Genomic DNA, 27,249 nt, shown 5'->3' with positions numbered 1-27,249 from the left:
TTGTTCATGGGAGAAACGTTTGTGGGCGTGGAGGAACTCAAGGAGAAATATCAGCTACCAAAGGGGAACATTTAAAAAAATTTTTTTAGAGTACCCAATTATTTTTTTTTCCAATTAAGGGGCAATTTAGCATGTCCAATCCATCTAACCAGCACATCTTTGGGTTGTGGGGATGAAACCCACGCAGACAGAGAGAGAATGTGCAGACTCCACATGGACAGTGACCCAGGGCCGGGATTCGAACCCGGGTCCTCAGCGCTGTAGTCCCAGTGCTAACCACTGCACCACACGCCGCCCTTAAAGGGGAATAGGTTTAAGTACCTGCAGGCTAGGGGCTTTGTCAGGAAGGAGCTGTGTCCTTTCCGGCGCTGCCGTCCCCGGTGCAGCAGGATAAGTTACTGTCCAAGGATGACATTGGGGAGGCTAAAATGGTGGATATGTATGTGGAGCTGATGAAGATAGAGGGGGGCTTCTTTGGAGGAGATTCGCGCAAGTGGGAGGAGGAGTTGTGGGCCAGAGTGTGAAGGGAAGCCTTGTGGAGAATGAATGTTTTCTCGTCATGCTCGCAGTTAAGCCTTATCCAATTTAAGGTGGCGCATACAGCCCACATGATGGTGTCCCGGATGAGCCGGTTCTTCTTGGAGGGGAAGATAGGTGTGGGCGGTGTGCAGGACGGCCGACGAATCACGTGCACATGTTCTGGATGTGTCCGAAGTTGAGGGAGTTCTGGAAGGGATTTCCGGATGTAATGTGTAAGATTCTGGGGTGGGGGTGGTTCTGAGTCTCGACAGTGTAGGGTGGAAATTAAAGTTTTCTTATACCAAACTAGAAGCATTAGAAAACTGTCAGGGAGAAGGCAGGAAACTAGAGGAGAATATTAATAATTTAGGGGAATGGGTAGATAAGAAGAGTTAATGGAGAAGAAGGCAAAGTAAATAATTTGGAAATAAATAATCAAGAATCAAAAGAAATCTGAAAAGGCAAACTTCTCAATGCAGTGAGGGAACCAAGGGATCTAGATATGTAAATGCACAGATCCCTTCAGGTGGGTGAAAAGATGCAAGAAAATGGGAATTTGGAATGCGTATCAAGATAGTTTGAATAAAGAAAAAATGTAACTGCATAAAATAACTACAACTTGCAATTTTCTTGAACGTTAAAGAGCCTTAAAAAAAAAAAGACAGTGCGAATGTACCAGCACGGAACTAGAGCTATATCACACAAGACTGACATATTGAAATTAACAAGATAAATACAATTATTAGATTATTCCCATTGGTAGATAAATTTAAGAGGGCATTATTGCAAGAAATGTACTAGCGCCTGGAATTTCCACTATTCACTTGAAATCAGCCAAACCAGCTAAAGTAGAGAAATTTTAAGTTCAAGGTAAATTGACCATAAATAATTTCCGTGATCATTAACCCTACCCTGGCTTCAAATTCTTCAGGCTAGAACCAGGGTCCTGCTTACACATCGAGACTGAAATAATGACAGCAGTAATGAGATGATGTGGAGGGGGTGAGCACAGTAAGAAATCTTACAACACCAAGTTAAAGTCCAACAGGTTTGTTTCACATCACTAGCTTTGAGTGAAGAGGTCGGTTCTAAATATATATATTATATATATATATATATATATATATATATATATATATATATATATATATATACACACACACATATATATATATATATATATATATATACATACATATACATACATATATATATTATATATATATAGACAAAGTCAAAGATGCAAGACGATACTTTGAGCAGTAATGAGGAAAGAGGGAGCAGTTGCTTTGTGACAAGCTCCACTTAAACCAAGAGACAGTGTCCTGGCAAGCTGAATAACTAGGGCAGTGGAATGGCTTTAAACTAATGAGTGGAGATGGGGTATTGGTGAGAGGATACAGGAAAGGTCAAATTCAACGGCAGCAAAAGAAATGTTACGGCTGTAAAGTAATGCAGTAATTTGGGAACATGAGAGTAGATTGTGACAGGAAGGTCAAAGAGCTTAAAATGAATAAGGCCTGAGTAACTGAAGGAACAGAGAAAACTGCAAAGCATTTGCAAGAAAACAGATGAATTAACAGCATTGACAGGGGGGGGGGTTGGGATGAAACAGTAGATAGAAAAGATTTTATAGCAGAAAAATCAAGGTATAGGATTCATTTGGGTCTAACAAATAAACAAGGGGTAGGAAACACAGGAGTTTGTCGGCCCCCCATAACAGTAGTTGCAATGTCAGAGAATATAAATCATGAACCCAAAAGAAATGCGCAACGGTACATACCTGGAATATTGTGAACATTTTTGATCCCCTTATCTAAGGAAAGATATACTGGCACTGGAAGCAGACCAGGGAAGGTACATAGAATCCTACAGTGTAGAAGGAGGCCATTTGGCCAGCACCAATGCTCCGAAAGAGCACCCCACCTAGGCCCATGTCCCCACCCTGTCACGGTAGCCTCACCCACGCAAACATGGGGAGAATGTGCAAACTCAACAAGGACGTTGACCCAGAGCCGGGATCAAACCTGGGACCTCGGCGCCGTGAGACAGCAGTGCGAACCACTGCACCATAAAACTGGACTTTTAATGGCGTACTAACTTCAAATTTGCTAAATACTCTTGCTGGCCTTGAAAGGTTAATTTTAGATTGTGGAGAAATTCCAGTGATAAATTTCATGTTTTATAAGCATAGAATGTTTTTTATCTTTAAATCTGTATCTTTTTTTTTGCTTCTTTCTTGGATCAGTGATAATATATGTCGCTAACTGAGTTTAAATTAAAATTATTGTATTTTAACTACTTTCAACTTCCTGGTTTGTTGTGTGTGAACATTTCAGTTTGTTGGCCTTGAAAGGTTAATTTTAGATTTGTGGAATGTTCGGTTTCTCCACAATGTTAAATGTCATGTTTTTGAAAGCATAGAACATTGTTTTCTTTAAATCTGTATCTTTATTTTTTGCTTCTATCTTGATGCAGTTGGCAACATACATTTATGACTAAGTTTAAATTAAAAATGTAGGAATTTAACTATTATCAACTTGCAATTTTGTTGTGTGTGAATATTTCCATTTGGTTCCTACCTGCTTGCTGTCATTACTGCTGCATGCCAAGAGCTTTTCTTGATTGTATGGTGCCAGAGTTAAATTATTACTAGGTCTTAATGCACAGCTTTCTTCAGGGTCAGCAGAGATCTGCTAAATCCAGTACAAATATTTACATAACTATAAAAGATAACTTTGAATCTGAAGATTACACCGTATAGTGTTAACAGTCAGTTACTTTGTGCAGAGTGCCCTAAAATCCTGCTTTGAAGATTAACTGGCGTGGGGGTCGCTTCTCGAGATTATGATGCAGGATAAGGACCCGGTGGAGTGTGGTTTGTACCGGCTAATTTTGTTACTGAATGTAGACGCAAAGATTTTGGCCACGGTGATGGAGCTCGGAGTGCTGCATAGGGTGTTCTTGTACACTGATCTGTTATTGTATGTTGCGGACCCAGTCCCCACAACGGGGGACATCATAGCCCTGGCGAAGTGGTTTGGGGATTCCTCTGGATAGAAGCTAAATTTGTGGAAAAGTGTGTTTGTCGGTTAACCCCCTGGGGAGCTAATCTGGGGCTGTTGCCATTCTGTTTGACGGGCACTCACTTTAGGTACCAGGGGAGTGCAGGTGGCTCAGTGTTGGGCCCGGCATCGTAAATTAGATTTTACGAGTTTGGGGAGTAGAGTTGAGGCCGATCTACAGAGGTGGGATAGCCTTCCTTTCTTTGGCAGGCCAAATGTTCATCTGTGAAGATGAACATTCTGCCATGGGTTTTTATTTTTATTCCAATGTGTTTTTTCACCAAAAGCATTTTTGTGGAGATGGAGAGATTGATCTCGGCCTTCATTTGAGCAGGCAAGGCAGCCAGGATTCAACAAAGGTCCTGCAGAGGGACCGGCAGTTGGGGAGCTTGGCATTGTCAAACCTCATATCACAGAAGTCATAGGATTTACAGTGCAGGAGGCCATTCGGCCCATCGAGTCTGCACCGGCCCTTTGTGTCTACTTAAGCCCACACCTCCACACTATCCCCGTAACCCCAACTAACCTTTTTTGGGGGGCACCAAGGAGCAATTTCAGCATGGCCAATTCACCTACCCTGCACATAGTTGGACTGTGGGAGGAAATCGAAGCTCTCGGAGGAAACCCATGCAAACATGGGGAGAATGTGCAAACCCTACACAGACAGACCCAAGGTTGAAATCAAACATGCCAGACCTGCTGAGATTTTCCAGCATTTTTTCCTGGGTTAAGTAGGTTGGGCCAGTACTCATTTGAGTTTAGAAGAATGAGAGGCGACCTTATTGAGACATATAAGAAGAGAGGCTTAGCAGGGTAGATGCTGAGAGATTGTTTCCCCTTGTGAGACAGTCTAGGACCGGTGCACATAATCTCAGTAAGGGGTCAACCATTTAAGTCCGAGATGAGGAGAAATTTCTTCACTAAAGAGGGTAGCGAATTTGTGGAATTCGTTACTGTCGAGGGCTGTAGTGGCTGGGTCGTTAAGTATGTTCAAGGCTGGGATAGACTGATTTTTAATCTGTAAGAGAATCAAGGGTTATGGGGAAAAGGCGGGAAAACAAATCTGAGGATATCAGATCAGCCATGATTTCATACTACCGCTCCTATGTCTTAGGTAGCACCACAATGGGGGACTTTAATCTTCATAAAGACTGAATTATAGAGAAATGGATTTGTAAAGATTTGAAAACAAGGATGAGAATTTTAACATCTAGGTGTTGCTTACTCAGAAGCCAATGTAGGTCAATGAGCAGAGGGATGCAATTAGAACAGAAGCCAGGTGCACCATAAAAGATTCCTCTCCCCACCTTATACACACACACACATGTTGCACTTCAGTCTTCTACACCTGTGGCTCCGACAAGTGAAACTGCCAATTTAGTGCTTATAACAAGAACAAAATCTGTCAATGCCAATTTCTCCTGTAGACCTTGTGACCAATGGAGTGTGTTACTCATTCCTCTGGGCAACAATTGAATCAATGTCCATGAACAGCGCATAATTCTGTCTAATATTTAAAAAAATACAACCTCACCTTCTTTACAAGCATATGCTTGGCTTGCCGCAATCACTTGTGGGTTATCTGGGTTGTAACGGGTTCCTTCTGGGAAAATCACAAGATATGCCTTAGGAGGAAAAAAAAAAAATTGTTCATTTTAAAAGTGGTTAATTTAAGCTGGTTTCAACAGGTAGCTTAAAAACATATTACAAGCAAATACTGGTTAACAGTTAGCTGTTTTATCATAGCCAAAATGCCACAGCTTTCTATCATATTTGAAATGAATAAGTTTAGACCAGGCCCTTGGGAGGTGAAGAGGCTTGCAGTCAAGTACCTCCAAAGAAATTAAACAAACTAGAGGGTGCTTGAAGCACAAGCTCAACTTCTTTTCGCATTCTGCCAAAACATTAACAAATTAGATCATCAACTATTCAAAATAACAGTTCTTGTATCTTGAAGAGTGGGGGAAGAGAAGGGCAAGAGCAATGTGCCTTACTGAAGTTGTCAATGACCTGTCACTGAGGATTGTATTGCAAAGCTCAAAATGCAACGGGCATCCAAAAAAAAAGACAAGATGCTTAGTTGTTAATATGTTATTTTAGCAGTTAGGGGACTAATTTCAGATCACTTAACATGTTTACATTTGTTACCTTCAGATCTAACACTCCATCCAAGATCGTAACTTGCTTCATAAAATGCAATGCTAGGAACCAGTATTAACAAAGCATAGGTCCCCATCTAGCACATTGTACCCCCCACTAAATAATGTTCATTGGACAAAATCAGAAATATATGCAATCGCTGGGAACATGAACTGAGTTATCCACTCCTAGGAATATAGCAATGAGTTCTAACCACCGAGTGCTGTCTTGGCCGAGAGAGGGTGCTTCTTGGGGTTGGGAGAAAACCAAGAGTTAGGTGGAACTGGGAGCGGAGGCTACAAGGGAGAGAAATGACTGGTAAGTCTCCAGGGGCAGAGTTGGAGACCTGCCAAATTTGAATCTATCTGGTAAGTAGAGTGACTGGTAAGTAGTTTTTCATTTTTTAAAAGTCGTTTTTTTGGGGGGCATTGTAGTTGTACAAGTTAACCTAAGGGTTAAGACATGGCAGAAGATCTCAGACCCGTGTCATCCTCCTCTTGTGCAATGTGGAGACCAGGGACACGTCCACTGTCCCTGGCTCCTTCACGTGTAAGAAGTGTGTCCAGCTGCAGCTCTGGTTAGACCGCTTGATGCTATGGGGCTGCGGATGGACTCACTTCGGAGCATCCATGATGCGGAGTAAGTCGTGGATAGCACGTTTAGCGGGTTGGTCACACCGCAGATAAGGTGTACTGAGGGAGATGGGGAATGCGTGACCTACAGACAGAGGAAGAGTAGGAAGGCAGTGCAGGGGTTCCCTGCGGTCATCTCCCTCCAAAACAGGTATACCGTTTTGGATACTGTTGGGGAGATGGCTCACCAGGGGAAGGCAGCAGCAGCCAGGTTCATGGCACCATGGTTGGCTCTGCTGCGCAGGAAGATAGGAAAAAGAGTGGCAGAGCTATAGTGATAGGGGGTTCGATTGTAAGGGGAGTAGACAGGTGTTTCTGCGGACGCAAACGAGACTCCAGGAAGGTATGTTGTCTCCAGAGTGCAAGGATGTCTCAAAGCGACTGAAGGACATTCTAAAGGGGGAGGGTGAACAGTCAGATGTTGTGGTGCATATAGGCACCACTGATACAAGTAAAAAACGGGATGAGGTCCTACATGCTGAATTTAAGGAGTTGAGAGATGAACGGAAAAGACAGACCTCAAAAAGGTAGTAATCTCAGGATTGCTACCAGTGCCACGTGCTAGTCAGAGTAGGAATAACAGGATAGACAGGATGAATGCATGGCTTGAGAGATGGTGCAGGAGGGAGGGATTCAGATTTTTGGGACATTGGAACCAGTTCTGGAGGAGGTCGGACCATTACAAATCGGACGGTCTATACCTGGGCAGGACTGGAGCCAATGTCCGAGGGGGGTTGTTTGCTAGTGCTTTTGGGGAGGATTTAAACAAATGTGACAGGGGGAATGGGAACCAATGCAGGAAGTCAGAGGGTAGTAAAGAGGGGATAAAAACAAAAGCCACCAAGGAGAAAAGTGGAAGGCAGATAAACAGATTGAACTGCATTTATTTCAATGCAAGAGGCCTAACAGGCAAGGCAGATGAACTCAGGGCATGGATAGGTACATGGGACTGTGATATTATAGCTATTACTGAAACATGGCTAAAGGAGGAGCAGGACTGGCAGCTCAATGTTCTGGGGTACAGATGCTATAGGAAAGATAGACCAGGAGTTAAGAAAGAAAGGGGAGTTCCGTTTTTCATTCAGCACAATATCACGGCAGTACAGAGAGAGGATATATCCAAGGATTCGCCCACTGAGTCCATATGGGTAGAACTGAAAAATAAGAAGGGCGAGATCACTTTGATAGGACTGTACTAAAGGCCCCCAAATTAGTCAGCGGGAAATCGAGAAGCAAATATGTAAGGAGATTATAGATAGCTGCCGGAAAAATAGGGTGGCAATAGTAACTTTCCCAACATTAACTGGGACAGCCATAGCACTGGGGGTTTGGATGGAGAAAAATTTGTCGAGTGGATTCAGGAAGAATTCCTCATTCAATATGTGGATGGCCCGACTAGAGAGGGGGCAAAACTTGTCCTCCTCTTGGGGAATAAGGAAGGGCAGGTGGCGAAGTGAGAGGGATCACTTGGGGACCAATGACCATAATTCCATTAGATTTAAGATAGCTATGCAGAATGATAGTTCTTTTTAATCATCTTTATTATGGTCATAAGTAGGCTTACATTAACACTGCAATGAAGTTACTGTGAAAAATCCCTAGTCGCCACATTTCGACTCCTGTTCGGGAACACACGGAGAGAATTCAGAATGTCCAATTCACCTAACAAGCACATCTTAAGAGACTTGTGGGAGGAAACCAGAGCACCTGGAAGAAACCCATGCATACTCGGGGAGAACGTGCAGACTCTGCACAGTGACCCAAGCGGGAATCGAACCTGGGACCCTGACGCTGTGAAGCAACAGTGTTAACCACTGTGCTACCATGTCGCCCCTGGCCCAAAAGTTAAAATTCTAAATTGGGGCAAGGCCAATTTCGATGGTTTAGGCGGGAACTTTCAAAAGTTGATTGGGGGAGCCTGTTTACAGGCAAGGGGACAGCTGATAAGTCGGAGTCTTTCAAAGGGATGTTAACTAGGGTTCAGGGTGAATATATTCCTCTTAGAGTAAAGGGGAAGGTGAGTAGAAGTAGGGAACCCTGGATGACTCGGGATATTAAGGCCAAAAGGAAGGAGACATGTGACATGCATAGGCAGCTGGGATCAAGTAGATCCCTTGAAGAGTAGAAGATTGTCGGAGTAGAGTTAAGAGAGAAATCAGAAGGGCAGACAGGGGACACGAGATCGTCTCGGCAGATAAGACAAAGGAAAATCGAATGAGCTTTTACAGATACAAAAGTGCAAAAGAGTGACTAGGGAGTGGGTAGGGCCTCTTAAGGATAAACAGGGTCATCTATGTGCAGACCACAAGGATGGGAGAGGTCCTAAATGAATATTTCCCGTCATTATTTACTGTTGGGAAAGTGAGGAAATAAAAAGTGATGTCTTGAGGGGTGGTACATATTACAGAGGAGGTGGCATTGGGGGTATTAAAGCGCATTAAGACAGGTAAATCCCCAGGACTTGAAGAAATGTATCCCAGGTCATGGTGGGAGGCTCGGGAGGAAATTGCCGGCCCCGTAGATGAGATATTTGAATCATCGACAGCCACAGGAGAGGTGCCTGAAGATTGTAGGATAGCAAATGTTGTGCCCTTGTTTTTTAAAAATAAATTTAGAGTACCCAATTATTTTTTCCAATTAAGGGGCAATTTAGCCCGGCCAATCCACCTACTCTGCACATTTTTGGGTTGTGGGGGCGAAACCCACACAGACACGGGGAGAATGTGCAAGCTCCACATGGACAGTGACCCAGAGCCGGGATTGAACCTGGGACCTCAGCGCCATGAGGCAGCTGTGCTAACCACTAGGCCACCGTGCTGCCCGTTGTGACCTTGTTAAGAAGGGCTGTTGGAATAAGCTTGGGAACTATAGACCGGTGGGCCTTACTTCTGTAGTGGGTAGGTTGTTAGAAGGTATTCTGAGGGATAGGGTCTGCAGGCATTCAGACAGCACGGACAGGCACGAGCTAATTAGGGAAAGTCAGCATGGCTTTGTAAGGGGAAAGTTACGTCTCACGAATTTGATTGAGCTTTTTGAAGGGGTAACCAAGAAGGTAGATGAGGGCAGTGCGGTCGACATTGTCTACAAGGACTTTAGCAAGGTCTTTGACAAGGTACCGCATGGTAGGTTGTTGCAAAAGGTTAAATCTCACGGAATCCAGGGTGAGGTAGCCAAATGTGAGTTGATGCATTTTGGTAGATCAAATCAGGACAGGACTGACTCAGTTAAGGGTAGGAAGCTGAGGAGGGTTACAGAACAAAGAGATCTAGGAGTACAGGTGCATAGCACCTTGAAGGTGGAGTCGCAGGTGGACAGGGTGGTGAAGAAGGCATTCAGCATGCTAGGTTTTATTGGTCAGAATATTGAATACAGGAGTTAGGACGTCTTGTTGAAGTCGTACAAGACATTGGTACGGCCACACATGGAATACGGTGTTCAGTTCTGGTCACCCTATTATAGGAAGGATATTGTTAAACTAGATATAGTACTGAAGAGATTTACGAAGATGCTACCAGGACTTGATGGTCTGAGTTATAAAAAGAGGCTGGAACTTTTTTCCCCTGGAGCGTAGGAGGCTGAGAGGTGATCTTATAGAGGTCTTTGAAATAATGAGTGTAGATAAGATAGATAGTCAACATCTTTTCCCAAAGGTAGAGGAGTCCAGAACTAGAGGGCATAGATTTAAGGTGAGAGGGGAGAGATACAAAAAAGATCAAAGGGGAAATTTCTTCACACACAGGGTGGTGAGCATCTGGAACGGGCTGCCAGAGGCAGTGGTAGAGGCAGGTACAATGTTGTCTTTTAAAAAGCAGTTAGGCAGTTTCATGGGCAGGGTGGGTATAGAGGGATATGGGCTAAATGTGGGCAAGTGGGACTAGCTTAGTGATAGAAACTGGGCAGCATGGACAAGCTGGGCATAAGGGCCTGTTTCCATGCTGTAAACATCTTTGACTCTGCACACAAAACTCTATATTTTCACTTTATAAATGGTAGAATACATAGTACGGTCATAATTGGTTTTATTTCAAAGGTAAATTGGAACTGTGAAAACAGGTGTGGCAACGTCTTTCTCCAGGCCTGCCTACAACCGACACCAGGCTGAAACAGCCGGAGATAGAATCCTTTCCGCCACTGCTGTAACCCAATATGCAATAAAAACTCCTCCTCACACCCTCTCCAAACAAACAAACCCCCAGACTGCTATACCATGTTCTGATTGTGTAGCTATGATCCTGACTGGACCTGTAAAGGAACACGTCACCTGTAAAATCACATGTGCTCTACCAAAACATAACAGAGTATGCACAAGTCCCTTTGCATGAAACAAGAAATGTTGGGGAAAATAACTTACCCAGCTGGAAAACCTCAGAAGATTTTTAAACATAACTTGTGGAAAGCTAGATTTGGAGAACATAGAATACCAATTCATGTACAACAATCCCATCTTTCGAGACAGCCATGGGAAAAAAGTCATCTGGCAACAGCTATATCACTGCAAATAGACTATCAAGAGACTTACCATTTTATAAATAACACTTTGTTAAACTCATTTCAATAAAAAGGAAGGCACATTATATAATGACAATCAGAATTCCAGTATACGTAGCTCTTTCAGCAATAATGTAGCAATTAAAGGTCAATAGGGTAATGACTTCACAGTGCATAAGTGATTCAGTTTAAACACAGTATACAGTACATATTTCAAGATAAACCCTGCAGATTAACTTCCAGTAAACAAGAGTGATTATGTCTCAATTTTTAATTTTTCAATCAGGTTCAGCTATGTGGAGCATTCATATTGACAACAGCCATGAAAGCTTGTGAGGAAAAAGTGAAAACAAAACAGACATGGGAACAATTATCCTTTATCCTTATGATTTAAGACTCAAGTTGAATTTTTACTCTTTATAGATGGCATTAAAAAGCACGGCAATTGTTGTCAAAATAATGGCAGGCTAATTGCACTCATTATTTATGTGCAAATGCCGCACCATTATCAGGTAAAGGGCAGATACATGGAAAACAAATCGAGCTGTTTTGCAGAACTGGGGTCTTGCAGCTCCCTATGCAGGTGCATTGAACTGCATGAAATTTCTGCAATTGCACAATAGATACAAAGTCAATTTGCCACAGAAAATTAAGACAAGACATATCAAGTACAAGTACCCTCTTAGCAACCGGATTTTTCTTAGCCTCTGCCAATTCACCTCCATGGGCTGAAAATTAACTTGTGACAAGAATGGAGTCAAATTTAGTTGATCAGCTGCATTTTAGACAGTGCTGCACAACTTGCAGCATTATAATGTACAGAGATTAAAAGATAATGGGCAAATCTAATTAATAGCAAGTAACACTTAATGACCAGTTACAGCTATTTTCGGGCCATAAATGTTTGAAAATAACTATGATTAGCTCAATTTATTACCTTACGACTAGCCTCTGGCAAAACAAAGGTTTTGAAAAGGTTGGTGTGTAGTTTTGAAAACATAGTAGTGTCGTTTTCACTTAAAATATCACAATTAAAGTATCAACTAAAACTCTTTAATCTCAAGGTTTAAAACCGAGTTACTTAAAGCCTGCTTCTTCAGTAATGCTAAATAGGTTGCATTATCAAATTCACAAGGGTGCAACTAAGCTAAAATACTACAAAACTGCCTTTAAAAAACTGGATTGTAATTTCCAGGTCAAGTCTGAATAATCACAAATTCTCACAGGCACTTGCAGATAAACATTCAAGAACTTCTAGACCCATAGTAGCAGGGAAGAGGAGAGAGAAAAAGTAGGAATAAATACATCGGTTCCACGTCCTCAGCGTGCCCACTATCACTGGGCTTTTCAGCATTTGGCTGGGGGGGATGGGAGTGTGGCCGTGGCCAGCGCTCTTGAGGGATGTCCCCGTACAGGAACTCTCCTCCATCTCAATCCATTCCGCCTCGGATTCCTTGACCCACCCCGGACCCTTTCTGCGATGGCTGTCCAGTGGTAGAATTGGAGGTTTGGGAGGGCCAAGCGTCCCATGTTTCTCCTTCTTTGTAGGACCTTTTCCCTGATTCTCGGGCTCTCCTCTCTCCCTCTCTCCCCCTCCCCCCATGCCCTGACACAAATTCCATGATTTAGTTTATCGATTTTACTGAAGGTGGCCTTGGGATAAAGATCGGGAGGGATCGGAACAGGGAAAGGAACCTGGGCAGCACGCTCATCTTCATCATCTCCCCACCAGGGAACGAGTCCCTTCTCTGTAGGTCCATTTTTACCTCCTCCACCAGACTCTTTAGGTTCCATTTATGGATCCATGTCCAGTCGTGGACTATTTGGAACACCAGGTATTGGAATTTGGTTTGGGCTAGTTTGAACAGCAATTTCTGCAGCTCTGATTTCTCCCCATGTGGGTTCACAGAGAAGGTCTCGCTCTTGCTCAGGTTAAGTTTGTAACCTGAGAAGGCTCCGAACTCCCTGTTTAGTTCCATTATTCGTCCCATACTGGCTAGGGGAAGTTTGAGATGGAGAGGAGCAGATTATCCGCATAGAGAGAGACTTTATGCTCAGTCTCTCCTTTGAATGCCTCTCCAACTCTCTGCTGATGCAAGAGCAGTTTTCATTGTAGTGTTAAAGTAAGCTTACTTCTGACACAAATACAGATTGCTATTAGATTGCCAGTGGCTCGATTGCCAGGGCAAATAGTAGCAAGACTAGCAGGCATCCCTGCCTTGTGCCTATGTGCAGCCAGAATCATCCAGAGCTCGTCTTTGTCCGTACGCTCGCCATGGGAGTGATGTACAGTGGTTTGACCCACAAGGTGACCCCGAGCCCAAACCGTTCCAGTTTCTTTGCGAGGTACCTGCTTTCGACCCTGTTGAAAGCCTTCTCTGCGCCTAGTGAGATCATCACTTCTGGTATCTCCTCCCTGATTACATTCAGCAGGTGCCGGATATTCGCGTTGGTTGTCTGCCCTTGACAAAGTCGGTCTGGTCGCCTGAAGCTACCTCTGGCACGCAACTCTCCAGTCGTCTTGCCAGGGCCTTCGCCAGTATTTTGGCATCAGTGTTTAGGAGTGACCTGGGTCTCTATGACCCGCACTCTGTCAGGTCTTTGTCCTTTTTGGGGGATCAGCAATATCGAGGCCTGTATTAGCGTTGGTGGCAGTGTCCCTCTCAGTGGGGAGTAATTGAACATCTCCTGCAGGTGAGGGGTCAGTGCTGACGCAATTTCTTTTATAGCTGGTAATCTGTCTGGATCCGGCATATACCCCACCTGCATTGGAGTGGGTACTTTCTGTGACTTCCCTCAGTTCGAGAGGTGCTTCCAGTCCCTGCCTCTTTTCCACCCCCACGACTGGCCCATCGATGAACTGCTTCCTCTTCCAGTCCCCTTGGGGACTCGGAGGTGTACAGCTCTCCGTAGAAAGTCACAAAGGCTTCACTGATCTTGTCTGGTGCTGTGATTAGCTTCCCATTCTTATCTTTCACCTGCGCTATATCCCTCATGGCTGTCTGCTTTCTCATCTGGGGAAGGTGAGAAAGGTCCCAGTGTCTGGAAAGAGAAAGAATTTTGAACCCAGCCCGTCTCCAACCTCACATTTACGCGTAGTGCAGTGAGTGACCAGAGATGACTATTGTAACGGTTCTTCCCAGGTTCCTCTGTGTATTTCAGTGCCTCCCCATTTTCATCCCCAAGTCCTTCATTAAGCGGGTGAATAGGATTGTTACGGGATTTGTGTGGGCGAATAAAACCCCGCGAGTCAAAAGGGAATTCGGTGACGTCGGCACTGAGGATCTGGGGGCAGTGGAGGAGACACTGGGGAGAGGAGGGGGCCTCGGCGTGGATCCCGATACGGAATAACCATAGATTTGCTCCGGGTAGGATGGTTGGGGGGGTACCAAGGCTGGTATAGGGCAGGTATTAGGAGGATGGGGGAACCGATTTATAGACGGGGTTTCCCCAGCATGCAGGTGCTGGAGGAGAGGTTTGGCCTGCCCCCGGGGAATGCCTTCAGGTTCGGGACTTCCTTAGAAAACAGGTGGGGACATTCCCTCGGTTGCCCCCACGTAGGATCCAGGATAGGGTGGTGTCTGGCGTCTGGGTAGGGGAAGGGAAGGTGTCGGACATATATCAGGAGCTGCCGGAGGTAGAGGAAGCCTCAGTGGGGGAGTTGAAGGATAAGTGGGAGGAGGAGCTGGATGAGGGCCGATGCCTGGGCAGGGTGAACTCCTCCTCATCATGTGCCAGGCTCGGATTAATCCAGTTTAAGGTGGTGCATCAGGTGGATATAACGGCGGCAAGAATGTGTAGGTTTTTTGGGGTAGAGGAAAGGTGCCAGAGGTATGCAGCGAGTCCGGCGAATCGTGCCCATGTGTTTAAAGGATTCTGGCAGGGGTTTGCAAGGGTGATTTCTAGGGTTTTGGATGTGACAAATAGAAATTTCTTTACCCGTCAGTCTGGCCTCAATAAAAGTCGAGATGGATTTGCAGGTATAGCATTAGTTATTTTATTTGACTTGCAAGCCTGACTCAGTTCACAGCGGTACAAAACACATCCTGCTTTCTGTACCTCCGGAATCGAGTGAGTCTGTAGGACAAAGGAATCTCTACTGATACATTCAAATGCCATCAAGTTTCACATACACGATTCCCATAGGTCATCCTATACCCCTCCTGACCTGGCCATACATCCTGATTGGCTCACTTCTCATCCCTTCCTCTGGCCCCATATTACCCAGCATCCTTTTCTCCTCCTTATCTGGACACCCCTGCCCCTTGCTTTGCCATGCGTTCTAAAATCCTTTGTCTGTGAACTCACCAGAATGAGACTGGCCTATCTCTACATTACAGTAACTAAGGTGGAGGATCCGGGAGTGGCTGGTAGCCCGAGACAGATTTTATTAATGTGGGGGGGGGGGGATCTCACCCCCACAACCCAAAAGATGTGCAGAGTAGGTGGATTGGCTATGTTAAATTGCCTCTTAATTGAAAAAAAAATAACTGAATACTCTAAATTCATAGAGAGAAAAATAATTGTATTTCTTTAAGGCATCTCTAGGAGCTTCATCCGTTGTCCTATTGGTGGGTAAGCTGGCTTTTGTATGGGCGGTTCCGTTCGCTCAGTCATATCTTGCTCTGCCTCACTCCTCTTGTCTGCCACTTTGTCCTTCCTTTCCTGGCTCTTGCTGCCCTTATTCCTTTGGACCTTTTTGTTGGTTCAAGGGCATATCTTTGGGTACGTGGTAGTTTTCAAGGGATGGTGGGAGGTGATTTTGTTGGTCATTTCTATGTTAAAACTACTTATTTTGGAAGAGAGTCACCTTTCCTGCAACTGCTCAGCACAGCTCGTGGTCTCAGAAGTCCTGGTGTTGATATTTTATTTATTACTTGTTGCACAAGCCAGAGGCCCATGTCACATGACTCCGAACTCTTCACCTTCTTTCACAAAGAATGCGCATCCATCATCTGGATCCCAATAACTGTTAAATATCTCAACCAATAGGAATTGAAAGAAAGACGGAGGGATATTTGTCAGATGATCCATCTCCTTCTGGTCAGGCTCGGTTATTAAATATAGATTGCCTTTGTATAGCGGTCTTTGAAGTTGGGCTGTATAGTCCACAGGGGGTTGATAGTGGCTCCTTAGAGATAGTGATGTGTGAGTTTTCCAAAAACAGCCAAGTGGCTTCTTCTGTTCAGCGGTCACAGACAGACATTTTAAAGATCTTGGCTCAGTTTTTTAAATTTTAGAAATATCGATGATATATGTATGAAATATATATATTTTATAAAAAATATACCGAGGCTTTAGTCCCTCACTATTTAAAAGCTCCAAATATGGATAAATTCTTCTTATAAAATAATTACCGTATTTCCTGGTGTAGAAGTCAATGTGGAGTATAAGTCATAGAACATCGAACATCGAAAATACAGCACAGAACAGGCCCTTCGGCCCACGATGTTGTGCCGAACCTTTGTCCTAGATTAATCATAGATTATCATTGAATTTACAGTGCAGAAGGAGGCCATTCGGCCCCCTGAGTCTGCACCGGCTCTTGGAAAGAGCACCCCACCCAAACTCAACACCTCCACCCAACACCAAGGGCAATTTTGGACACGAAGGGCAATTTATCATGGCCAATCCACCTACCCTGCACATCTTTGGACTGTGGGAGGAAACCGGAGCACCCGGAGGAAACCCACGCAGACACGGGGAGGACGCGTAGACTCCGCACAGACAGTGACCCAAGCTGGAATCGAACCTAGGACGCTGGAGCTGTGAAGCAATTGTGCTATCCACAATGCTACCGTGCTGCCCTTAAAAACAAATAAATCTACACTGTATCATTTTACCGTGATCCATGTACCTATCCAATAGCTGCTTGAAGGTCCCTAATGTTTCCGACTCAACTACTTCCACAGGCAGTGCATTCCATGCCCCCACTACTCTCTGGGTAAAGAACCTACCTCTGATATCCCTCCTATATCTTCCACCTTTCACCTTAAATTTATGTCCCCTTGTAATGGTTTGTTCCACCCGGGGAAAAGGTCTCTGACTGTCTACTCTATCTATTCCCCTGATCATCTTATAAACCTCTATCAAGTCGCCCCTCGTCCTTCTCCGTTCTAATGAGAAAAGGCCTAGCACCCTCAACCTTTCCTCGTAAGACCTACTCTCCATTCCAGGTAACATCCTGGTAAATCTTCTTTGCACCTTTTCCAAAGCTTCCACATCCTTCCTAAAATGAGGTGACCAGAACTGTACACAGTACTCCAAATGTGGCCTTACCAAAGTTTTGTACAGTTGCATCATCACCTCACGGCTCTTAAATTCAATCCCTCTGTTAATGAACGCGAGCACACCATAGGCCTTCTTCACATCTCTATCCACTTGAGTGGCAACTTTCAAAGATGTATGAACATAGACCCCAAGATCTCTCTGCTCCTCCACATTGCCAAGAACTCTACCGTTAACCCTGTATTCCGCATTCATATTTGTCCTTCCAAAATGGACAACCTCACACTTTTCAGGGTTAAACTCCATCTGCCACTTCTCAGCCCAGCTCTGCATCCTATCTATGTCTCTTTGCAGCCAACAACAGCCCTCATCACTATCCACAACTCCACCAATCTTCGTATCGTCTGCAAATTTACTGACCCACCCTTCAACTCCCTCATCCAAGTCATTAATGAAAATCACAAACAGCAGAGGACCCAGAACTGATCCCTGCGGTACGCCACTGGTAACTGGGATCCAGGCTGAATATTTGCCATCCACCACCACTCTCTGACTTCTATCGGTTAGCCAGTTTGTTATCCAACTGGCCAAATTTCCCACTATCCCATGCCTCCTTACTTTCTGCAGAGGCCTACCATGGGGAACCTTATCAAATGCCTTACTAAAATCCATGTACACTACATCCACTGCTTTACCTTCAGCCACATGCTTGGTCACCTCCTCAAAGAATTCAATAAGATTTGTAAGGCAAGACCTACCCCTCACAAATCCGTGCTGACTATCCCTAATCAAGCAGTGTCTTTCCAGATGCTCAGAAATTCTATCCTTCAGTACCCTTTCCATTACTTTGCCTACCACCGAAGTAAGACTAACTGGCCTGTAATTCCCAGGGTTATCCCTAGTCCCTTTTTTGAACAGGGGCACGACATTCGCCACTCTCCAATCCCCTGGTACCACCCCTGTTGACAGTGAGGACGAAAAGATCATTGCCAACGGCTCTGCAATTTCATCTCTTGCTTCCCATAGAATCCTTGGATATATCCCGTCAGGCCCGGGGGACTTGTCTATCCTCAAGTTTTTCAAAATGCCCAACACATCTTCCTTCCTAACAAGTATTTCCTCGAGCTTACCAGTCTGTTTCACACTGTCCTCTCCAACAATATCGTCCCTCTCATTTGTAAATACAGAAGAAAAGTACTCGTTCAAGACCTCTCCTATCTCTTCAGACTCAATACACAATCTCCCGCTACTGTCTTTGATCGGACCTACCCTCGCTCTAGTCATTCTCATATTTCTCACATATGTGTAAAAGGCCTTGGGGTTTTCCTTGATCCTACCCACCAAAGATTGTTCATGCCCTCTCTTAGCTCTCCTAATCCCTTTCTTCAGTTCCCTCCTGGCTATCTTGTATCCCTCCAATGCCCTGTCTGAACCTTGTTTCCTCAGCCTTACATAAGTCACCTTTTTCCTCTTAACAAGACATTCAACCTCTCTCGTCAACAATGGTTCCCTCACTCGACCATCTCTTCCCTGCCTGACAGGGACATACATATCAAGGACACGTAGTACCTGTTCCTTGAACAAGTTCCACATTTCACTTGTGTCCTTCCCTGACAGCCTATGTTCCCAACTTATGCACTTCAATTCTTGTCTGACAACATCCTATTTACCCTTCCCCCAATTATAAACCTTGCCCTGTTGCACGCACCTATCCCTCTCCATCACTAAAGTGAAAGTCACAGAATTGTGGTCACTATCTCCAAAATGCTCCCCCACTAACAAATCTACCACTTGCCCTGGTTCATTACCCAGTACTAAATCCAATATTGCCCCTCCTCTGGTCGGACAATCTACATACGGTGTTAGAAAAGCTTCCTGGACACATTGCACAAACACCACCCCATCCAAACTATTTGATCTAAAGAGTTTCCACTCAATGTTTGGGAAGTTAAAGTCACCCATGACTACTACCCTGTGACTTCTGCACCTTTCCAAAATCTGTTTCCCAATCTGTTCCTCCACATCTCTGCTACTATTGGGGGGCCTATAGAAAACTCCTAACAAGGTGACTGCTCCTTTCCTATTTCTGACTTCAACCCATATTACCTCATTAGGGTGATACTCCTCGAACTGCCTTTCTGCAGCTGTTATACTATCTCTAATTAACAATGCCACGCCCCCACCTCTTTTACCACCCTCCCTAATCTTATTGAAACATCTATAACCAGGGACCTCCAACAACCATTTCTGCCCCTCTTCTATCCAAGTTTCCGTGATGGCCAATTGTCGAATTGATTGGATTTCTTTTTTTTCCAAACTCGACTCAGATACAAGTCGAAGTGGTGTATGAGATGAGACCAGGCCCAACCAGAAAAACAGATTCAATCCAAACCACATTTATTAATGAAAAGAAAAATCATACAATACTAACACCGAATCTTGAAACAGATGTGGCCCCCAAGACAACTGCAAATCCGTATATTAGCACAGTAATCCGTATAGAAATGAATCATTGACTACAAAGACTTTCAACACAGTTTACTCTTTGAATTCTTCATCCCTGTGTCCAAGTGGAAACAGTAAGAAGTCTTACAACACCAGGTTAAAGTCCAACAGGTTTGTTTCGAATCATTAGCTTTCGGAGTGCTGCTCCTTCCTCAGGTGAATGATACTCAGGATTCCCGAGGAAGGAGCAGCGCTCCGAAAGCTAGTGATTCAAAACAAACCTGTTGGACTTTAACCTGGTGTTGTAAGACTTCTTACTGTGCTCACCCCAGTCCAACGCCAGCATCTCCACATCCAAGTGGAAATTCACTGCTAGCTCAGACTTGAGGGCAGAAGTGAAGTTATTCTCCATGTCATAGTCTTCCTCTGGTTGAGTATTGGGTTTTTCTAGTCTGCTGGTAGTCCCAAATTTGATTAAACTGTTCATAATCACCTCTTCAGGTACACTGCCCAATGTATCCTTAATCCACCAGGTCACATACGTCCCGTGGTCATGAAACTATTCTCCTGTAGACATCCAACATTCTAAAATTATCCTGGAGTTCAGCCATAAAGCAGCAGTTTACAGAAATGTGGTGGCCATAGTATCTTTGTCATACATCCAGGAGTAATGCTTAGCACAGCGTAGTTGCCGATTTACCTACATGGGCAGCATGGTAGCACAGTGGTTAGCACTGTGGCTTCAAAGCGGCAGGATCCCAGGTTCAATTCCCCACTGGTTCACTGTCTGCGTGGAGTCTGCACGTTCTCCCCTTGTCTGAATGGGTTTCCTCCGGTTTCTTCCCACAGCCCAAAGGCGTGCAGGTTAGGTGGATTGGACATGCTAAATTGCCCTTAAATGTCCAAAAAGGTTAGGAGGGGTTATTGGGTTACAGGGATAGGGTAGAAGTGATGTTATTTTCCGTCCACCCCCTTTAACATTGACCACTGCTCCGCATTTACAATGAGCAGCCATGTTTCTGCCATTTTCCTCTGCTGCATGGCTTCCAGTTTAAACGCTGCACTATAGGATTGACGTGACTGGATTGGAGGCAGTTTGGTAGGAGGCAGGCTTGGATTTATTCATACAGTCAAAAGGTGCGGACATCTAAAATTTATTTAGATACAAGTCTGGTCTGCCTAATCAATGGCTAATTAATAAATAAGTTGAAGCGGCGCATAAGACAAGGCCTAATCATCTGATAAGAAAAGTCTGTCTTACACACCAAAATAAACAGTAATGCATCTTTTATTAAATGTACATTTCAATTTCAGTATCAATTTGGAACTTTTGAAAGGAAATTGGTGTAGTTGAAGGGAAAATGTTCCCCTCTTTCGAGTAACGCTCAGTAAAAATAGCTCAAGGCAAAGTTTGGGCACGGGATTGTTGCTAGACTGAAAGTTTCTCGCTCCTCTGCAGAGGGGACCATGGCAGCAGTTCCTACGGAGTCAGTGGCCCCTCAGTGGACGACTGAGAAGTTGGTGAGCTTCTTGACTGGCGAATTTAAGCAGCTGCGGCAGGCGGTGGCTGAGGATCTGGAGAAGGCAATGGAGGGGGCTTTGGCCCCAATTCAGGTGACCGTGGATAAGATTAACTGGCGGATAGAGGTACAAAGGGCAACGATACAGAAGGCGGAGGTGCAGCTCTCTGATCATGGCGAGTGAGCCAAGGAGTCAGAGATGGTGTTTCTGGCTGAAGAGCCTAAAACGCTAAACGCCAAGGTTGACGAACTGGAGACCTGCTCCAGACGGTAAAAAGGATCGTTGGGCTGCCGGAGGGCCTGGAGGGCCCAACTCCATGGACTATATGTCTAAGATGTTCAGAAAGTTGGTGGGGGAGGAGGTCTTTTCGACTCCTCCAGAGTTGGACTGGGCCCATACATCACAGAGGCAGAAGCCCAGATCAGGGGGACCAAATAAGGGATCATAGTCAGATTTTATCGATACCTGGATAAGGAGCAGGTTCTGAGGTGGGCGAAGGGAGGGCCATGTCAACAGAATATACCAAATATTGGGGCAGAGCTGGCGAGAAGGCGTGCAACGTTTAATAAGGCCAAGGCCACGCTGTACAAGAGCAACGTGACATTTGGAGTGGTGTACTGAGCTGGTCTTTGGGTGACTTTCAAGAGAGAACTATTACTTTGATGCGGAGGATGCAAATGAGTTTAAGTAGCACAGACTGGGGTGAACTGAAATGCTGAAAGATTATGAAGTTTGTTCTTTGTTAAGTTCATCTATATTTGTTCTTTTTGTAAGATTTTTGTACGGTGGAGGGGGGCTTGGGGTTGTCTCTGGACTAGTTGAGGAATGTTTTTTGGGGGGGGGGGGGGTTGTGGGTTGTGTGTGTGGTGGAGGGCGGCTGTGTGTTGATTTTCCTCGATGATTTTGTATTAAAGTTTGGTTTGGGCAGGGGGGCTGATTATTGATACACTGGCTAGTTGACTTTGATTTTGATTCTGCGCAGGTGTCACCCTGCTAGCAATATTGCTAGTTGATGGGAGCAGAGAGGGGAGACGTCTGCAGCTGGTTACATGGGGGTGGGGTGGGTGTTGTGTTTCTTTTCAGGTAACAAGCTTAGACTTTGTTTCTGGTTGATTTGAGGATGGGGAGGTTGTTTCTCTGTTATTGTTTGTTTGGTTTTCTGGATGAGGTGGATTGCTGATGGCTCCTGCGTTTTTGAGCTGGTTTGATGGGGCCCATCTTGGGTGGGCCAGGAGTTGTTGCAGGTTGGGCACTACTGGATTGTCTCAGGGTGGATATGGCTGATCGTGGGTCGAAATGGGGGGGGGGGTCCAGAGCCGCCCTTTCCTTTTGATAACGTGGAATGTGAAGGGGTTGAATGATCCCAGGTGTTTCTGCACCAGGGGAGTTTGAAGGCGGATGTGATTTTCCAATAGGAGACCGACATGAAAATCAAAGGTCAAACAAGGTTGCAAAAAGATTTCAGTACGAAGTCTTACAACACCAGGTTAAAGTCCAACAGGTTTGTTTCGATGTCACTAGCTTTCAGAGCGCTGCTCCTTCCTCAGGTGAAAGAGGTATGTTCCAGAAACACATATATAGACAAATTCAAAGATGCCAAACAATGTTGGCATTGGAGCCAGGACCATATTAATGAATGCCATGCCATCCCAGTTCGGTGAAAACGCATTACCTACACCACTGGTGTACCTGCCAGCGACCCACTGATTATACGCTCCTCCCACCGGGTCTGCTACTACATTGACATTGAGCAGTGTTTGGCATCTTTGAATTTGTCTATATATGTGTTTCTGGAACATACCTCTTCATTCACCTGAGGAAGGAGCAGCGCTCCGAAAGCTAGTGACATCGAAACAAACCTGTTGGACTTTAACCTGGTGTTGTAAGACTTCGTACTGTGCTCACCCCAGTCCAACGCCGGCATCTCCACATCATGGCAAAAAGATTTGGTAGGGCACTCGGATTTTGATTGTACGGTGTGGGATGCCGCTGTGTTGATAATAAGAGGGTGGCTTTTTCAGCAGTCAATGTAGTAGCAGACCCGGTGGGAGGAGCGTATAATCAGTGGGTCGCTGGCAGGTACACCAGTGGTGTAGGTAATGCGTTTTCACCGAACTGGGATGGCATGGCATTCATTAATATGGTCCTGGCTCCGATCCCAGACATTGATTCACATCAGTTAATTATTGTGTGTGTGTGTGTGTGTGTGTGTGTGTGTGTGTGTGTGTGTGTGTGTGTGTGTGTGTGTGTGTGTGTGTGGTGGTGGGGGTGGTGGGGGGCCCTTCAGCTGCATCAGCCCCAACCTCACACACGAGGTGGAGGCATTCACCCTCTGGAGCACCTCACACCAGAACCCCTCCTCCATACCCTCTCCCAACTCTTCCTCCCACTTTGCTTTGATCCTTTCCAGTGGTGCCTTATCCTCTTCCAAAATAGCCCTGTAAACCGCCGACACTACCCCGTTCTCCAGTCCCCTGTCATCAGCACCTCCTCCAGAATGTGGAGGCCGGCTCCACCAGGAAGCTCTGTATCTCCTTCCTGGCAAAATCTCGAACCTGCATGTATCTAAACATTTCCCTCTGCTCCAGCCCATACTTCGCTTCCAGCTCCTTCAATCTTGCGAATCGACCCCCAAGAAACAAATCTTTTAGTGTCTTAATACCCTTCTCCCATTTCCAATGGAGGGCTGGAAGAGATTATGAGCTGCATTCGGTCAATACAAACGGGTAACGCTCTGGGTCTGGATGGGTTTCCATTGAGCAAGTAATTAAGGCTAATAGAATTCTATCCTTTATTGAGAGAGAAATTGAAGACATAAGTAAGTATTATATGCTTCAGTGATACAGGGTATTGGTGGGGCCACAGCTCAAGTAGTGTGTGTAGTTTTAGTCTCCTTATTTAAGAAAGGATGTAAATTCGCTGGAGGCCGTTCCAAGGAGATTGATAACTGGAACAAATGGGTTGTCTTATGGGGATAAAACTGGAGCTCAGAAGAGTGAGGGGTGACTTGATTGAAGTATAAAAGATCCTGAAAGGTCTCAACAAGCTAGATGTGGAAAGGATGTTTTTATCTTGCAAATGAGTCCAGAACTAGGGACAGGGTTTTAAAATTAGGGGCTGCCCTTTCAGACAGATATAAAAGATTTTTTTCTCAGTGTTGTGCAACTTTGGAGCTCTCTGGCTCAGAAGGCAGTGTAGGTAGGATCATTGAATATTTTTAAGGTAGAGGTAGATATATTCTTGTTAGGTAAGGGAATCCAAAGGTTATCGGGGGGTGGCGGGGTGGGATGATATTATGGAAATCAAAACACAAATTGATCAGCCATGATCTTATTGAATGGCCTCCTTCGGTTTCAATTTCGTCCATACAGTATTGCATAATATGGTTTCTTTCACCGAAAATAAATTTTCAACAACTGGGTGAAGAAATGTTACACATTACAACAATGCAGAAAACACAACTTAATATAAATATTTTGTAAGTTTCAACGTAAAACTGGTTCAGAGAACAGGTAATAATCCAAAAGTATAACCATATCAAAATAGCTGGAATGCTACTCAAACTTACGACAGATAATAGAGCAGTATTTACAAATGCAGAAAAATAAAATTCAACTTTAAGCAACACTAACTATCATTGCCATCAAAACACAAATAGCACTCAAGTACTTACTGGGGTTCCCACTTCTATTTGTTGTCGAAGTTTATTAGCCATTGCTTTTTCATTGAATTTGGCACTTCGCTTGACATATATTCCTCCATGCTAAAATATAAATGACATTCACGATGAGTGACATCTTATTGCAAAGTTCACTGGGTTCCATAATAGAATTTTTAAAAGTACAAACTTAAACTACACAATTGATTGATAACTGACATTAATGGTATAATGTGGTAATCATCCATGAATAAGCTTTACAGGCACCATTCATGTCAGCATTGGACAACCTCATTTTTCTGATTTATAGTTCTTCACGCAATCGCAGAAGTGCACAACAGACATTAGATATGGTGTGCAGGGCTCCAGTTCAACTGTAAAACAGAAGTTTTCCTTAGAACCTACAAGATATTTTAAGAACCTGCAAGATGTTTTACATCTGCAAAGTATGAAAAAAAAACTTGGCAACTTGGTTATTATTCTGGACTGAAAACTTTAAATACTTTGCACAAGATAATTGTTCATTTTTCTTAGATCCCAATTCATACGTCTGAATACAAATAGGGAAAATTAACATTTCCAGAGTTTTACACAAATTACAACAACAGCTGCCAGTCTCACTTTGTTCACACTTTAATTTTAATTTGTATAAATGAGGGTTCTGGATGCATTCCCGTATTGTGCAGAATGTAACTAAAAATCAGTACCATTCTCCTCATATAAAAGCAGTGGTGTCATGCTACTTGTGTTTTTTTGGTTTGGCTTTTTCTAAAAATTTTATACAAGAGATAATAACGGAATTAATCTTTCAACTACTCAAAATTAAATTTTGCACAAACATTTCAGCCTTAAGATCTGATAAAACACTGACCTCTCAAGAGTTGCACGATGGCCTCCACCATGAGGATTTCTTATTTGTCAAATGGGTACATGAGTTTATGGAGAAAGAGCAGTAACTTGCAGGAATCTAGATGTTTCTTTGGAAAATAATTCTACATATGGGAATAAAGCAGGGTAGTGGCACTGGATGAATTGCTCTTTCAGAGGGCCAAATGGCCTCCTGCTGTGCTGTAACCATTCAATTACATTAGAGTCAAAAAAGCTTTCGTCAAAACCCTGACAAAAGATCCCTTCCCCTGGAACATTAACTCGGTTTTGTCCCATAGATACTGCCAGACCGTAGTTTCTCCAGCACATTTTGTCACTACAATAATGTTGAGAATTTACACGTCAATATATTGTACCTGTACAATATTTATGAAAGGACTGATTTAAAAAAAAAAAAAAGAATTCTTAGAATACCAAGGCCAGCTACACTCGAGACTGAGGAAAATAATGCAGAAAATGTTTGTGCACTCACACAGAAGATAAAAGATATATAAAAAGCACTGTTCAATTATGGCCGCTTCTACTCAGGAAGCATTTGCCAACCTTGGAAGGGGAACATCACAAATTCATCAGAATGATAGCTGGGCTAAAATGTTTAAATTATAAGGACAGATTTCATTTACTATGCTTGCATTTCCTTAAGTGTAGAAGATTAAAGGGGTGATTTAATTTAAATATCCAAGAGGATTAAATAATTTGAAAGAACTGGGAGGGATCTCAGTAAACAAGTCTGAATGCAGAAGGGGGGAGCCCAGAACATGCAGGTATAGCTTTAAAATAAGACAAGCTGTTCAGGGCTTATGTCAAGAACTTCTTCTCACAAAGGGGAGTGGAAATTTGGAAAAATCTCCAGAAAAAGGCTGGGGTAATCAAAAATGTCAAAACGGAGTAAGATTTTGACAGGCAGTTTATGCCATTTGCTCGAAGAAATACTGGAGGCATACAGATATTTTATAGATTTTTCTTTTGTAACCTTGTTTACGTTATTTGTATCCACATTGGATGAGTCTTGACTGGTATGGTGTTGCACTGGTACCAGGGTAATGGAAAGGATGCAGAACATTTTGTGTGGAGAAGGGAACAGCCAGAAGTTTGGGTCCATGTTGGAACCAGTGACATAGATAGAAAAAATGTTACGAGTTCTACAGTCACAGTTTCAGGCTTTAGAGGGGAAGTTAAAGAGCAGGACCTCAAATCGTAATCATTACTCCTAAAGCCACATGGTACTGAGTATAGGAACAGTAGCACAAGGGAGGTTAACATGTGACTGAGGACATGGTGCAGGAGGAAAGGCTTCAGGATTTCTGAGGCACGGAATTCAGTTCTGGGTAGGACAGCCCTGTACATAAATGGATAGCTTACACCAGGGCTGGGACTACTGTCCTTGCAGTGAGGTTAATGAGTGCTATCGGGAGATCGATTAACGTGGCGGGGGACCTGGATGAGGCCGTAGCAAAGAGGTACCAGGAGCAATAAGCAACAGTAGAATAAAGAGTTCACAAATAGATGGAATCTGACTAGTCGAAATGGGCAGACTAAGAAAGGCTTAAAGTGCATGCACTCAAATGTCCAGAGCGTGGTAAATAAAGTTTGTGAGCTGCAGGCACATCTTGAGGATTAGTAACATAGTTGTTACATTTCCATACTAGTAATTTAGAGGGAATTT

At 44.0% G+C, this 27,249-nt stretch overlaps 1 protein-coding gene across 2 annotated transcripts in view; it reads right to left on the bottom strand.

Annotated features, from left to right (window-relative positions):
• agpat5 (1-acylglycerol-3-phosphate O-acyltransferase 5 (lysophosphatidic acid acyltransferase, epsilon)) overlaps positions 1–27,249 on the bottom strand; it is a 201,226-nt gene that overhangs the window by 103,611 nt on the left and 70,366 nt on the right. For both annotated transcript variants that reach the window (XM_072498605.1, XM_072498606.1), the window contains 2 exons: positions 24,711–24,800; positions 5,119–5,209 (listed from right to left, as the gene is read on the bottom strand). In XM_072498605.1, the coding sequence (XP_072354706.1) occupies positions 5,119–5,209; positions 24,711–24,800 (181 nt within the window). The remainder of the gene's footprint in view (positions 1–5,118; positions 5,210–24,710; positions 24,801–27,249) is intronic.

The sequence above is a fragment of the Scyliorhinus torazame genome, chromosome 4 (assembly GCF_047496885.1).
Source record: "Scyliorhinus torazame isolate Kashiwa2021f chromosome 4, sScyTor2.1, whole genome shotgun sequence".
Taxonomy (NCBI): domain Eukaryota; kingdom Metazoa; phylum Chordata; class Chondrichthyes; order Carcharhiniformes; family Scyliorhinidae; genus Scyliorhinus; species Scyliorhinus torazame.
Note: the sequence above shows the minus strand (reverse complement) of the source record. Positions and strands in the feature narration are given on the sequence as shown.